The following is a 16582-nucleotide window of genomic DNA, read 5'->3' on the forward strand; positions in this document are numbered from 1 at the left end:
ACCTTATTCAGCCACTGTTACCCTGAGGGGGAAGACGATGCATGAGAAGTGGTTCTTCTCAAAACTTCCACCTCAGTTACTTTGTGAAATACTAATCCTGCTCTTTTTGTTGTAAAAGTATAAAAGACATTTGATGACATGTCTTAGTTAAACCTTAAATATAGACTTGGAGGACAGATACTGCATCAGAGCCATACCTGTCTGTCCAGATGACTCATGTGCCAGGATGTAAGAAAGCATTTACACGGCAACGTTCCAGCATTTACTGAACCACCTTCTGAAAAAGATCTCCGTTTACACAACGTTCTGAAAAAGATCTCCATTGACACAACGTTCTGAAAAAGATCTATGTTTACACGACAACGTTCTGAAAAAGATCTCCATTTACAAGAAGTTCTGAAAAAGTTCTCCATTTACACAACATTCTGAAAAAGATCTCCATTTACACAACGCTCTGAAAAAGATCTCCATTTACACAACATTCTGAAAAAGATCTCTGTTTACAAGAAGTTCTGAAAAAGTTCTCGTTTTACACAACGCTCTGAAAAAGATCTCTGTTCACACAATGTTCTGAAAAAGATCTCCATTTACATGACAACGTTCTGAAAAAGATCTCCGTTTAGACAACGTTATGAAAAAGATCTCCGTTTACATGACAACGTTCTGAAAAAGATCTCCGTTTACACGACAATGTTATGAAAAAGATCTCCGTTTACACAAGGTCCTGAAAAAGATCTCTTTTTACATTACGTTCTGAAAAAGATCTCTGTTTACACGACAACGTTCTGAAAAAGATCTCTGTTTACACAACTTTCTGAAAAAGATCTACGTTTACACAACGTTCTGAAAAAGATCTCTGTTTACACGACAACGTTCTGAAAAAGATATCCGTTTACACAACGTTCTGAAAAAGATCTCCGTTTACACAGCGTTCTGAAAAAGATCTCCGTTTACACAACGTTCTGAAAAAGATCTCTGTTTACACAACGTCCTGAAAAAGATCTCTGTTTACACAGCGTTCTGAAAAAGATTTCCATTTACATGACGTTCTGAAAAAGATCTCCGTTTACTCGAAAACGTTCTGAAAAAGATCTGCGTTTACACAACGTTCTGAAAAAGATCTCTGTTTACACAACTTTCTGAAAAAGATATCCGTTTACACAACGTTCTGAAAAAGATCTCCGTTTACACAGCGTTCTGAAAAAGATCTCCGTTTACACAACGTTCTGAAAAAGATCTCCGTTTACACAGCGTTCTGAAAAAGATCTCCGTTTACACAACGTTCTGAAAAAGATCTCTGTTTACACAACTTTCTGAAAAAGATATCCGTTTACACAACGTTCTGAAAAAGATCTCCGTTTACATAACATTCTGAAAAAGATCTCCGTTTACACGACAACGTTCTGAAAAAGATCTCTGTTTCCACGACAACGTTCTGAAAAAGATCTCCGTTTACACAACGTTCTGAAAAAGATCTCTGTTTACACGACAACGTTCTGAAAAAGATCTCCGTTTACACAACGTTCTAAAAAAGATCTCCGTTTACACAACTTTCTGAAAAAGATCTCTGTTTACAAGAAGTTCTGAAAAAGTTCTCGTTTTACACAACGCTCTGAAAAAGATCTCTGTTTACACAATGTTCTGAAAAAGATCTCCATTTACATGACAACGTTCTGAAAAAGATCTCCGTTTAGACAACATTCTGAAAAAGATCTCCGTTTACATGACAACGTTCTGAAAAAGATCTCCGTTTACACGACAATGTTTTGAAAAAGATCTCCGTTTACACAAGGTCCTGAAAAAGATCTCTTTTTACATTACGTTCTGAAAAAGATCTCTGTTTACACGACAACGTTCTGAAAAAGATCTCTGTTTACACAACTTTCTGAAAAAGATCTACGTTTACACAACGTTCTGAAAAAGATCTCTGTTTACACGACAACGTTCTGAAAAAGATATCCGTTTACACAACGTTCTGAAAAAGATCTCCGTTTACACAGCGTTCTGAAAAAGATCTCCGTTTACACAACGTTCTGAAAAAGATCTCCGTTTACACAACGTTCTGAAAAAGATCTCCGTTTACACAGCGTTCTGAAAAAGATCTCCGTTTACACAACATTCTGAAAAAGATCTCCGTTTACACGACAACGTTCTGAAAAAGATCTCTGTTTCCACGACAACGTTCTGAAAAAGATCTCTGTTTACACGACAATGTTCTGAAAAAGATCTCCATTTACACAAGGTCCTGAAAAAGATCTCTTTTTACACGACAACGTTCTGAAAAAGATCTCTGTTTACACAACGTCCTGAAAAAGATCTCTGTTTACACGACAACGTTCTGAAAAAGATCTCTGTTTACACAACGTTCTGAAAAAGATTTCCATTTACATGACGTTCTGAAAAAGATCTCCGTTTACTCGAAAACGTTCTGAAAAAGATCTGCGTTTACACAACGTTCTGAAAAAGATCTCTGTTTACACAACTTTCTGAAAAAGATATCCGTTTACACAACGTTCTGAAAAAGATCTCCGTTTACACAGCGTTCTGAAAAAGATCTCCGTTTACACAACGTTCTGAAAAAGATCTCTGTTTACACAACTTTCTGAAAAAGATATCCGTTTACACAACGTTCTGAAAAAGATCTCCGTTTACATAACATTCTGAAAAAGATCTCCGTTTACACGACAACGTTCTGAAAAAGATCTCTGTTTCCACGACAACGTTCTGAAAAAGATCTCCGTTTACACAACGTTCTGAAAAAGATCTCTGTTTACACGACAACGTTCTGAAAAAGATCTCCGTTTACACAACGTTCTAAAAAAGATCTCCGTTTACACAACTTTCTGAAAAAGATCTCTGTTTACAAGAAGTTCTGAAAAAGTTCTCGTTTTACACAACGCTCTGAAAAAGATCTCTGTTTACACAATGTTCTGAAAAAGATCTCCATTTACATGACAACGTTCTGAAAAAGATCTCCGTTTAGACAACATTCTGAAAAAGATCTCCGTTTACATGACAACGTTCTGAAAAAGATCTCCGTTTACACGACAATGTTTTGAAAAAGATCTCCGTTTACACAAGGTCCTGAAAAAGATCTCTTTTTACATTACGTTCTGAAAAAGATCTCTGTTTACACGACAACGTTCTGAAAAAGATCTCTGTTTACACAACTTTCTGAAAAAGATCTACGTTTACACAACGTTCTGAAAAAGATCTCTGTTTACACGACAACGTTCTGAAAAAGATATCCGTTTACACAACGTTCTGAAAAAGATCTCCGTTTACACAGCGTTCTGAAAAAGATCTCCGTTTACACAACGTTCTGAAAAAGATCTCCGTTTACACAACGTTCTGAAAAAGAGCTTTGTTTACACAACATTCTGAAAAAGATCTCCGTTTACACGACAACGTTCTGAAAAAGATCTCTGTTTCCACGACAACGTTTTGAAAAAGATCTCTGTTTACACGACAATGTTCTGAAAAAGATCTCCATTTACACAAGGTCCTGAAAAAGATCTCTTTTTACACGACAACTTTCTGAAAAAGATCTACGTTTACACAACGTTCTGAAAAAGATCTCTGTTTACACGACAACGTTCTGAAAAAGATATCCGTTTACACAACGTTCTGAAAAAGATCTCCGTTTACACAGCGTTCTGAAAAAGATCTCCGTTTACACAACGTTCTGAAAAAGATCTCCGTTTACACAACGTTCTGAAAAAGATCTCCGTTTACACAGCGTTCTGAAAAAGATCTCCGTTTACACAACGTTCTGAAAAAGATCTCCGTTTACACAACATTCTGAAAAAGATCTCCGTTTACACGACAACGTTCTGAAAAAGATCTCTGTTTCCACGACAACGTTCTGAAAAAGATCTCTGTTTACACGACAATGTTCTGAAAAAGATCTCCATTTACACAAGGTCCTGAAAAAGATCTCTTTTTACACGACAACGTTCTGAAAAAGATCTCTGTTTACACAACGTCCTGAAAAAGATCTCTGTTTACACGACAACGTTCTGAAAAAGATCTCTGTTTACACAACGTTCTGAAAAAGATTTCCATTTACATGACGTTCTGAAAAAGATCTCCGTTTACTCGAAAACGTTCTGAAAAAGATCTGCGTTTACACAACGTTCTGAAAAAGATCTCTGTTTACACAACTTTCTGAAAAAGATATCCGTTTACACAACGTTCTGAAAAAGATCTCCGTTTACACAGCGTTCTGAAAAAGATCTCCGTTTACACAACGTTCTGAAAAAGATCTCTGTTTACACAACTTTCTGAAAAAGATATCCGTTTACACAACGTTCTGAAAAAGATCTCTGTTTACACAACTTTCTGAAAAAGATATCCGTTTACACAACGTTCTGAAAAAGATATCCGTTTACACAACGTTCTGAAAAAGATCTCTGTTTACACAACTTTCTGAAAAAGATATCCGTTTACACAACGTTCTGAAAAAGATCTCCGTTTACATAACGTTCTGAAAAAGATCTCTGTTTCCACGACAACGTTCTGAAAAAGATCTCCGTTTACACAACGTTCTGAAAAAGATCTCTGTTTACACGACAACGTTCTGAAAAAGATCTCCGTTTACACAACGTTCTAAAAAAGATCTCCGTTTACACAACTTTCTGAAAAAGATCTCTGTTTACAAGAAGTTCTGAAAAAGTTCTCGTTTTACACAACGCTCTGAAAAAGATCTCTGTTTACACAATGTTCTGAAAAAGATCTCCATTTACATGACAACGTTCTGAAAAAGATCTCCGTTTAGACAACATTCTGAAAAAGATCTCCGTTTACATGACAACGTTCTGAAAAAGATCTCCGTTTACACGACAATGTTTTGAAAAAGATCTCCGTTTACACAAGGTCCTGAAAAAGATCTCTTTTTACATTACGTTCTGAAAAAGATCTCTGTTTACACGACAACGTTCTGAAAAAGATCTCTGTTTACACAACTTTCTGAAAAAGATCTACGTTTACACAACGTTCTGAAAAAGATCTCTGTTTACACGACAACGTTCTGAAAAAGATATCCGTTTACACAACGTTCTGAAAAAGATCTCCGTTTACACAGCGTTCTGAAAAAGATCTCCGTTTACACAACGTTCTGAAAAAGATCTCCGTTTACACAACGTTCTGAAAAAGAGCTTTGTTTACACAACATTCTGAAAAAGATCTCCGTTTACACGACAACGTTCTGAAAAAGATCTCTGTTTCCACGACAACGTTTTGAAAAAGATCTCTGTTTACACGACAATGTTCTGAAAAAGATCTCCATTTACACAAGGTCCTGAAAAAGATCTCTTTTTACACGACAACTTTCTGAAAAAGATCTACGTTTACACAACGTTCTGAAAAAGATCTCTGTTTACACGACAACGTTCTGAAAAAGATATCCGTTTACACAACGTTCTGAAAAAGATCTCCGTTTACACAGCGTTCTGAAAAAGATCTCCGTTTACACAACGTTCTGAAAAAGATCTCCGTTTACACAACGTTCTGAAAAAGATCTCCGTTTACACAGCGTTCTGAAAAAGATCTCCGTTTACACAACGTTCTGAAAAAGATCTCCGTTTACACAACATTCTGAAAAAGATCTCCGTTTACACGACAACGTTCTGAAAAAGATCTCTGTTTCCACGACAACGTTCTGAAAAAGATCTCTGTTTACACGACAATGTTCTGAAAAAGATCTCCATTTACACAAGGTCCTGAAAAAGATCTCTTTTTACACGACAACGTTCTGAAAAAGATCTCTGTTTACACAACGTCCTGAAAAAGATCTCTGTTTACACGACAACGTTCTGAAAAAGATCTCTGTTTACACAACGTTCTGAAAAAGATTTCCATTTACATGACGTTCTGAAAAAGATCTCCGTTTACTCGAAAACGTTCTGAAAAAGATCTGCGTTTACACAACGTTCTGAAAAAGATCTCTGTTTACACAACTTTCTGAAAAAGATATCCGTTTACACAACGTTCTGAAAAAGATCTCCGTTTACACAGCGTTCTGAAAAAGATCTCCGTTTACACAACGTTCTGAAAAAGATCTCTGTTTACACAACTTTCTGAAAAAGATATCCGTTTACACAACGTTCTGAAAAAGATCTCCGTTTACATAACATTCTGAAAAAGATCTCCGTTTACACGACAACGTTCTGAAAAAGATCTCTGTTTCCACGACAACGTTCTGAAAAAGATCTCCGTTTACACAACTTTCTGAAAAAGATCTCTGTTTACAAGAAGTTCTGAAAAAGTTCTCGTTTTACACAACGCTCTGAAAAAGATCTCTGTTTACACAATGTTCTGAAAAAGATCTCCATTTACATGACAACGTTCTGAAAAAGATCTCCGTTTAGACAACATTCTGAAAAAGATCTCCGTTTACATGACAACGTTCTGAAAAAGATCTCCGTTTACACGACAATGTTATGAAAAAGATCTCCGTTTACACAAGGTCCTGAAAAAGATCTCTTTTTACATTACGTTCTGAAAAAGATCTCTGTTTACACGACAACGTTCTGAAAAAGATCTCTGTTTACACAACTTTCTGAAAAAGATCTACGTTTACACAACGTTCTGAAAAAGATCTCTGTTTACACGACAACGTTCTGAAAAAGATATCCGTTTACACAACGTTCTGAAAAAGATCTCCGTTTACACAGCGTTCTGAAAAAGATCTCCGTTTACACAACGTTCTGAAAAAGATCTCCGTTTACACAACGTTCTGAAAAAGAGCTTTGTTTACACAACATTCTGAAAAAGATCTCCGTTTACACGACAACGTTCTGAAAAAGATCTCTGTTTCCACGACAACGTTCTGAAAAAGATCTCTGTTTACACGACAATGTTCTGAAAAAGATCTCCATTTACACAAGGTCCTGAAAAAGATCTCTTTTTACACGACAACGTTCTGAAAAAGATCTCTGTTTACACAACTTTCTGAAAAAGATATCCGTTTACACAACGTTCTGAAAAAGATCTCCGTTTACACAGCGTTCTGAAAAAGATCTCCGTTTACACAACGTTCTGAAAAAGATCTCTGTTTACACAACTTTCTGAAAAAGATATCCGTTTACACAACGTTCTGAAAAAGATCTCCGTTTACATAACATTCTGAAAAAGATCTCCGTTTACACGACAACGTTCTGAAAAAGATCTCTGTTTCCACGACAACGTTCTGAAAAAGATCTCCGTTTACACAACGTTCTGAAAAAGATCTCTGTTTACACAACGTTCTGAAAAAGATCTCCGTTTACACAGCGTTCTGAAAAAGATCTCCGTTTACACAACGTTCTGAAAAAGAGCTTTGTTTACACAACATTCTGAAAAAGATCTCCGTTTACACGACAACGTTCTGAAAAAGATCTCTGTTTCCACGACAACGTTCTGAAAAAGATCTCTGTTTACACGACAATGTTCTGAAAAAGATCTCCATTTACACAAGGTCCTGAAAAAGATCTCTTTTTACACGACAACGTTCTGAAAAAGATCTCTGTTTACACAACGTCCTGAAAAAGATCTCTGTTTACACGACAACGTTCTGAAAAAGATCTCTGTTTACACAACGTTCTGAAAAAGATTTCCATTTACATGACGTTCTAAAAAAGATCTCCGTTTACTCGAAAACGTTCTGAAAAAGATCTGCGTTTACACAACGTTCTGAAAAAGATCTCTGTTTACACAACTTTCTGAAAAAGATATCCGTTTACACAACGTTCTGAAAAAGATCTCCGTTTACACAGCGTTCTGAAAAAGATCTCCGTTTACACAACGTTCTGAAAAAGATCTCTGTTTACACAACTTTCTGAAAAAGATATCCGTTTACACAACGTTCTGAAAAAGATCTCCGTTTACATAACATTCTGAAAAAGATCTCCGTTTACACGACAACGTTCTGAAAAAGATCTCTGTTTACACGACAACGTTCTGAAAAAGATCTCTATTTACACAACGCTCTGAAAAAGATCTCTGTTTACATGACGTTCTGAAAAAGATCTCCGTTTACTCGACAACGTTCTGAAAAAGATCTTTGTTTACACAACATTCTGAAAAAGATCTCCGTTCAGACAACGTTTTGAAAAAGATTTCCATTTACATGACGTTCTGAAAAAGATGTCCGTTTACTCGACAACGTTCTGAAAAAGATCTGCGTTTACACAACGTTCTGAAAAAGATCTCTGTTTACACGACAACGTTCTGAAAAAGATCTCCGTTTACACAACGTTCTGAAAATGATCTCTGTTTACACGACAACGTTCTGAAAAAGATCTCAGTTTACACAACGTTCTGAAAAAGATCTCTGTTTACTCGACAACGTTCTGAAAAAGATCTTTGTTTACACAACATTCTGAAAAAGATCTCCGTTTACATGACAACGTTCTGAAAAAGATCTCTGTTTACACAACAACGTTCTGAAAAAGCTCTCCGTTTACACAACGTTCTGAAAAAGATCTCTGTTTCCACGACAACGTTCTGAAAAAGATCTCCGTTTACACAACGTTGTGAAAAAGATCTCTGTTTACACAACAACGTTCTGAAAAAGCTCTCCGTTTACACAACATTCTGAAAAAGATCTCCGTTTACACAACGTCTTGAAAAAGATCTCTGTTTACACAACGTTCTGAAAAAGATCTCCGTTTACACAACATTCTGAAAAAGATCTCCGTTTACATGACCACGTTCTGAAAAAGATCTCCGTTTACACAACGTTCTGAAAAAGATCTCTGTTTCCACGACAACATTCTTAAAAAGATCTCCGTTTACACAACGTTCTGAAAAAGATCTCTGTTTACACGACAATGTTCTGAAAAAGATCTCCATTTACACAACGTTCTGAAAAAGATCTCTGTTTACACGACAACGTTCTGAAAAAGATCTCTGTTTACTCGACAACGTTCTGAAAAAGATCTCTGTTTCCACGACAACGTTCTGAAAAAGATCTCCGTTTACACAAAGTTCTGAAAAAGATCTCTGTTTATACAACGTTCTGAAAAAGATCTTTGTTTACACAACGTTCTGAAAAAGATCTCCGTTTACACAACATTCTGAAAATGATCTCTGTTTACACGACAACGTTCTGAAAAAGATCTCCGTTTACACAACGTTCTGAAAAAGATCTCTGTTTACTCGACAACGTTCTGAAAAAGATCTCCGTTTATACAACGTTCTGAAAAAGATCTTTGTTTACACAACGTTCTGAAAAAGATCTCCATTTACAAGACGTTCTGAAAAAGATCTCCATTTACACAACGTTCTGAAAAAGATCTCTGTTTACATGAAAATGTTCTGAAAAAGATCTCTGTTTACACAACGCTCTGAAAAAGATCTCCGTTTACACAACGCTCTGAAAAAGATCTCTGTTTACATGACGTTCTGAAAAAGATCTCTGTTTACACGACAACGTTCTGAAAAAGATCTCTATTTACACAACGCTCTGAAAAAGATCTCTGTTTACACAACGTTCTGAAAAAGATCTCTGTTTACATGACGTTCTGAAAAAGATCTCTGTTTACACGACAACGTTCTGAAAAAGATCTCCGTTGACAAAACGCTCTGAAAAAGATCTCTGTTTACATGACGTTCTGAAAAAGATCTCTGTTTACTCGACAACGTTCTGAAAAAGATCTTTGTTTACACAACATTCTGAAAAAGATCTCCGTTTAGACAACGTTCTGAAAAAGATTTCCATTTACATGACGTTCTGAAAAAGATCTCCGTTTACTCGACAACGTTCTGAAAAAGATCTGCGTTTACACAACGTTCTGAAAAAGATCTCTGTTTACACGACAACGTTCTGAAAAAGATCTCCGTTTACATAACGTTCTGAAAATGATCTCTGTTTACACGACAACGTTCTGAAAAAGATCTCCGTTTACACAACGTTCTGAAAAAGATCTCTGTTTACTCGACAACGTTCTGAAAAAGATCTTTGTTTACACAACGTTCTGAAAATGATCTCCGCTTACATGACAACGTTCTGAAAAAGATCTCTGTTTACACAACGTTCTGAAAAAGATCTCTGTTTCCACGACAACGTTCTGAAAAAGATCTCCGTTTACACAACGTTGTGAAAAAGATCTCTGTTTACACAACAACGTTCTGAAAAAGCTCTCCGTTTACACAACGTTCTGAAAAAGATCTCTGTTTACACGACAACGTTCTGAAAAAGATCTCCGTTTACATAACGTTCTGAAAATGATCTCTGTTTACACGACAACGTTCTGAAAAAGATCTCCGTTTACACAACGTTCTGAAAAAGATCTCTGTTTACTCGACAACGTTCTGAAAAAGATCTTTGTTTACACAACGTTCTGAAAATGATCTCCGCTTACATGACAACGTTCTGAAAAAGCTCTCCGTTTACACAACGTTCTGAAAAAGATCTCTGTTTCCACGACAACGTTCTGAAAAAGATCTCCGTTTACACAACGTTGTGAAAAAGATCTCTGTTTACACAACAACGTTCTGAAAAAGCTCTCCGTTTACACAACATTCTGAAAAAGATCTCCGTTTACACAACGTCTTGAAAAAGATCTCTGTTTACACAACGTTCTGAAAAAGATCTCCGTTTACACAACATTCTGAAAAAGATCTCCGTTTACATGACCACGTTCTGAAAAAGATCTCCGTTTACACAACGTTCTGAAAAAGATCTCTGTTTCCACGACAACATTCTTAAAAAGATCTCCGTTTACACAACGTTCTGAAAAAGATCTCTGTTTACACGACAATGTTCTGAAAAAGATCTCCATTTACACAACGTTCTGAAAAAGATCTCTGTTTACACGACAACGTTCTGAAAAAGATCTCTGTTTACTCGACAACGTTCTGAAAAAGATCTCTGTTTCCACGACAACGTTCTGAAAAAGATCTCCGTTTACACAAAGTTCTGAAAAAGATCTCTGTTTATACAACGTTCTGAAAAAGATCTTTGTTTACACAACGTTCTGAAAAAGATCTCCGTTTACACAACATTCTGAAAATGATCTCTGTTTACACGACAACGTTCTGAAAAAGATCTCCGTTTACACAACGTTCTGAAAAAGATCTCTGTTTACTCGACAACGTTCTGAAAAAGATCTCCGTTTATACAACGTTCTGAAAAAGATCTTTGTTTACACAACGTTCTGAAAAAGATCTCCATTTACAAGACGTTCTGAAAAAGATCTCCATTTACACAACGTTCTGAAAAAGATCTCTGTTTACATGAAAATGTTCTGAAAAAGATCTCTGTTTACACAACGCTCTGAAAAAGATCTCCGTTTACACAACGCTCTGAAAAAGATCTCTGTTTACATGACGTTCTGAAAAAGATCTCTGTTTACACGACAACGTTCTGAAAAAGATCTCTATTTACACAACGCTCTGAAAAAGATCTCTGTTTACACAACGTTCTGAAAAAGATCTCTGTTTACATGACGTTCTGAAAAAGATCTCTGTTTACACGACAACGTTCTGAAAAAGATCTCCGTTGACAAAACGCTCTGAAAAAGATCTCTGTTTACATGACGTTCTGAAAAAGATCTCTGTTTACTCGACAACGTTCTGAAAAAGATCTTTGTTTACACAACATTCTGAAAAAGATCTCCGTTTAGACAACGTTCTGAAAAAGATTTCCATTTACATGACGTTCTGAAAAAGATCTCCGTTTACTCGACAACGTTCTGAAAAAGATCTGCGTTTACACAACGTTCTGAAAAAGATCTCTGTTTACACGACAACGTTCTGAAAAAGATCTCCGTTTACATAACGTTCTGAAAATGATCTCTGTTTACACGACAACGTTCTGAAAAAGATCTCCGTTTACACAACGTTCTGAAAAAGATCTCTGTTTACTCGACAACGTTCTGAAAAAGATCTTTGTTTACACAACGTTCTGAAAATGATCTCCGCTTACATGACAACGTTCTGAAAAAGATCTCTGTTTACACAACAACGTTCTGAAAAAGATCTCCGTTTACACAACGTTCTGAAAAAGATCTCTATTTACATAACGTTCTGAAAAAGATCTCCGTTTACACGACAACGTTCTGAAAAAGATATCCGTTTACACAACGTTCTGAAAAAGATCTCCGTTTACACAACGTCTTGAAAAAGATCTCTGTTTACACAACGTTCTGAAAATGATCTCCGCTTACATGACAACGTTCTGAAAAAGATCTCTGTTTACACAACAACGTTCTGAAAAAGATCTCCGTTTACACAACGTTCTGAAAAAGATCTCTATTTACATAACGTTCTGAAAAAGATCTCCGTTTACACGACAACGTTCTGAAAAAGATATCCGTTTACACAACGTTCTGAAAAAGATCTCCGTTTACAAAACGTCTTGAAAAAGATCTCCGTTTACACGACAACGTTCTGAAAAAGATCTCCGTTTACACAACGTTCTAAAAAATATCTCCGTTTACACAACTTTCTGAAAAAGATCTCTGTTTACATGACAACGTTCTGAAAAAGATCTCCGTTTTCACGACAACGTTCTGAAAAAGATCTCTGTTTACATGACAACGTTCTGATAAAGATCTCCGTTTACACAACGTTCTGAAAAAGATCTCTGTTTACACGACAACGTTCTGAAAAAGATCTCCGTTTACACAACGTTCTAAAAAAGATCTCCGTTTACACAACTTTCTGAAAAAGATCTCTGTTTACATGACAACGTTCTGAAAAAGATCTCCGTTTACACGACAACGTTCTGAAAAAGATCTCCGTTTACACAACGTTCTGAAAAAGATCTCTGTTTACACGACAACGTTCTGAAAAAGATCTCCGTTTACACAACGTTCTAAAAAAGATCTCCGTTTACACAACTTTCTGAAAAAGATCTCTGTTTACATGACAACGTTCTGAAAAAGATCTCCGTTTACACAACGTTCTAAAAAAGATCTCCGTTTACACAACTTTCTGAAAAAGATCTCCGTTTACACGACAACTTTCTGAAAAAGATCTCTTTTTACAGCACAACGTTCTGAAAAAGATCTCCATTTACACAACGTTCTGAAAAAGATCTCCGTTTACACAACGTTCTGAAAAGGATCTCCTTTTACACAACTTTCTGAAAAAGATCTCTGTTTACATGACAACGTTCTGAAAAAGATCTCCGTTTACACGACAACTTTCTGAAAAAGATCTCTTTTTACAGCACAACGTTCTGAAAAAGATCTCCATTTACACAACGTTCTGAAAAAGATCTCCGTTTACACAACTTTCTGAAAAAGATCTCTGTTTACACGACAACGTTCTGAAAAAGATCTCCGTTTACACAGCGTTCTGAAAAAGATCTCCGTTTACACAACGTTCTGAAAAAGATCTCCGTTTATACAACAACGTTCTGAAAAAGATCTCCGTTTACACAACGTTCTGAAAAAGATCTCTGTTTACACGACAACGTTCTGAAAAAGATCTCCGTTTACACAACGTTCTAAAAAAGATCTCCGTTTACACAACTTTCTGAAAAAGATCTCTGTTTACATGACAACGTTCTGAAAAAGATCTCCGTTTACACGACAACTTTCTGAAAAAGATCTCTTTTTACAGCACAACGTTCTGAAAAAGATCTCCATTTACACAACGTTCTGAAAAAGATCTCCGTTTACACAACGTTCTGAAAAGGATCTCCTTTTACACAACGTTCTGAAAAGGAGCTCTGGAATTCAAATTTTGTACTGCAGAACTGTAACCGAAATAAACCATTCATTGGTTCATTCATTCAGTCATTCATTCATTCAGTCATTCATTCATTCAGTCATTCCATTGTTGTCAGCCTTGATGCCGAACAAGGTTCTTCCTGTCAGCTGGATATTCTTATAGTTCACGATGCAAATTTTTGGCTTCAATAATGAGCTATTGAGAACCTTCCACAACATGGTAGTATGACCTAAATTACTGTTATGTTTAAAAGCATTTGGCTACTACTCAGGTTATAAATGAAACATACACAAAACACAAATCAGTTCATTGAACTACACGCCCTCAGCACAACGACATCGTCTCTGTAATTTCAACTGTGATAATGACAGATGTCACCAAAATGTGTGCTACAAATTACTTATCAGTCACTGAAGAAATAAAGACGGACTTTACTTCCACCGGATCTACTTAACCCAACAGACGTAATTCAAATGAACATACTGCCACAATTACTCTTCATTTTTCAATCAATACCGATCGAAATACCCTCAAAACTATTTACTGCCTGGCAGAGAACGTTCTCTGGGTTTATAAGGAAAAGCTTCAACCCAAGAGTTGAACAAACCTTTCAACTGATCCAAGAAAAGGAAGAGTTTTCTCTGCCAAACATGGAGGTCTACTAATGTACTCCGTATTATCATGCCAAATGGAAAACTTTCTTCTTCTTTGTTTTTTACTTCCTTTTTTCTTTTTTTCTTTTCCCCTTGTCCTGTTCGGCAGCTTGACCAAACAATATGATGTGATCTAGAACCTTCTGGTGCCAGAACAGTTTTTACTCTTGAACAGGAAGAGACCTGGAGTCTCCTCCTGTTGCTGCTTTATTACAAGTTGGCATGGCTGCTGGACACGACCGGGGGGGAACACTCAAAGAGAGAGAGAAGAGAAGATTGGGGGGGGGGACATAGAATACCCTTGTTGTGCTACATATATTATTTGCAGTTATCACACTGATCCAAATACTTTCCAACTGTTATTAGATTAAACCAGCCTGACCAGCTCTATCTAGACAGTAACATGGTTTTCTAGATTAACCAGCCTGAGCAGCTCTATCTAGACAGTAACATGGTTTTCTAGATTAACCAGCCTGAGCAGCTCTATCTAGACAGTAACATGGTTTTCTAGATTAACCAGCCTGAGCAGCTCTATCTAGACAGTAACATGATTTTCTAGATTAGTTAGGTTAGGTTTGTCCACTGTGTGTGGTTGGAACGGTTGTGGGGGGTCCGTAGCGACACCCCGGGGCCCGAGGTCATCGGGCCCGGACACAGTCAAAACAGAGGCCGGCAGCCTCTCAGACCCGGGGAGGCCCCAGCGAACCACCCCAGAGAGCCACGCCCCCGCCCAGAAAGCACCAGATGGAGAATGCAGAGAGGACCCCCCCAGGCCAGAAGAGCCCACAAGGGAAGGATAAAGGGCACAGGGCACAGGGCACAGGGCCCCAGGCCCCGACCCAAGCCGCCAAGCCGAGACCGGCCGGAGCAGGGCCCCCGGGCCGAGCGGGAGGGCAGAGATGGCCCCAGCCACCGCGCCCCGGACCAGACCAGGAAGAGCGAAGGCTCGGCCGGGCCCGGTCGGAGGACAGTCAACTCTCCACCCCCAGATGATTCGTATCTCAAATGTAAAACTTTGGATTTAATCCAACTGAACCTTCCCCTCCAGACACTGACTGGTGACAAAGATCTCCACTTAAAGAAAATCTAAACTGCTGGATCAAAACACCCACAAGCATCTGGTTTGAAGAATAACGGAAATGAAAACCATTAAATCATTAAACTGCCATGATGGACGAAACATAACGACTTCACAACAGCTCAGATGGAAGGAAGATAAACTCTAAAGGCAGAACAACATATTGGCTCATTTCTGAAGAAGGTCCACTGGATTCTTTCCAAAAGATCGGAGACAATATTATTTGGAATAAAAATATTTCTTTCAATACTTTCATCACAGAACAAACTTCACCAAACATATCAAATCAAAGGAAGATTGTGACGCAGAGCTGACTGACGATATGATTGACCTATATAAATCCAAGCTCAGCAGATCTTCGATGATCACGAGTGAGAGAGAGAGTTTAGTTTTTTTCGGTGTGAGAAGAGTAAAAGTCACCTCAGGGTAGGGAGCTGCTCGGACTTTGTTCTTCATCTTGGTGGCTTTGGTTCTGAGAAGTTTCCTGTGATCCAGAGAAGGAGTGAGACTGACCACCGGCTTCGCGGCCTGAGTCTGGTCCTCCGAGAGCAGCAGCTCCTTACGTTCAGTGTCTCTGTGTGGGAAACTCAGGTTAGTGCCGCCGGACTGGGAGTCGAGGAGCTGCGAGAATCACTGCCGACCCACGTCAGGACGTAGTTCACACTGACGATACAGTGTGGTCTGGAGGAGCGGCTGTTGTGCACCACGGTGGCGTAGCTCTGGACCCACACCCAGCCTCCATGCTTGGACAGCAGGCGGTAGTACTTGGTGGTGACCTGGCCCTTCACCAGAACTACAAGCAGACAAAACACACGAGTGCAACACAAAACAAGTAAAGGGAGCTTCTTTCATCCACATCAGCGTTCCAACGTTCTCCATCAGCTGACGACGCTCAACGTTTCTCTACGGATGATCTGGGGTCCGCTCAGAGGAACCATGGAACATTGTTGTTTGTTCATTATCATGGTTACTGTACAGAGCAGGAGCTTTGGAACACACACACACACACACGCACGCACGCACGCACGCACGCACGCACGCACGCACGCACGCACGCACGCACGCACGCACGCACGCACGCACGCACGCACACACACACACACACACACACAAAGCAGGCTAATAGAGACAACAGTGTTCTTGGAATGCAGGTTAAGGATCAGAAGTTTTATATATTTTTAGAAAAATT

The 16582-nt window shown here is 38.0% G+C and overlaps 1 protein-coding gene across 1 annotated transcript in view; it reads right to left on the reverse strand.

The window, feature by feature from the left end:
• sim2 (SIM bHLH transcription factor 2) overlaps positions 1-16582 on the reverse strand; it is a gene marked incomplete at both ends in the record, with an annotated part of 34542 nt that overhangs the window by 2877 nt on the left and 15083 nt on the right. Inside the window, 2 exons of the mRNA XM_080483444.1 lie at positions 15814-15967; positions 16039-16186. Of these exons, the coding sequence (XP_080339570.1) occupies positions 15814-15967; positions 16039-16186 (302 nt within the window). The remainder of the gene's footprint in view (positions 1-15813; positions 15968-16038; positions 16187-16582) is intronic.

This window comes from Lipophrys pholis (assembly GCF_963383615.2).
Source record: "Lipophrys pholis genome assembly, chromosome: 16".
Lineage (NCBI taxonomy): Eukaryota > Metazoa > Chordata > Actinopteri > Blenniiformes > Blenniidae > Lipophrys > Lipophrys pholis.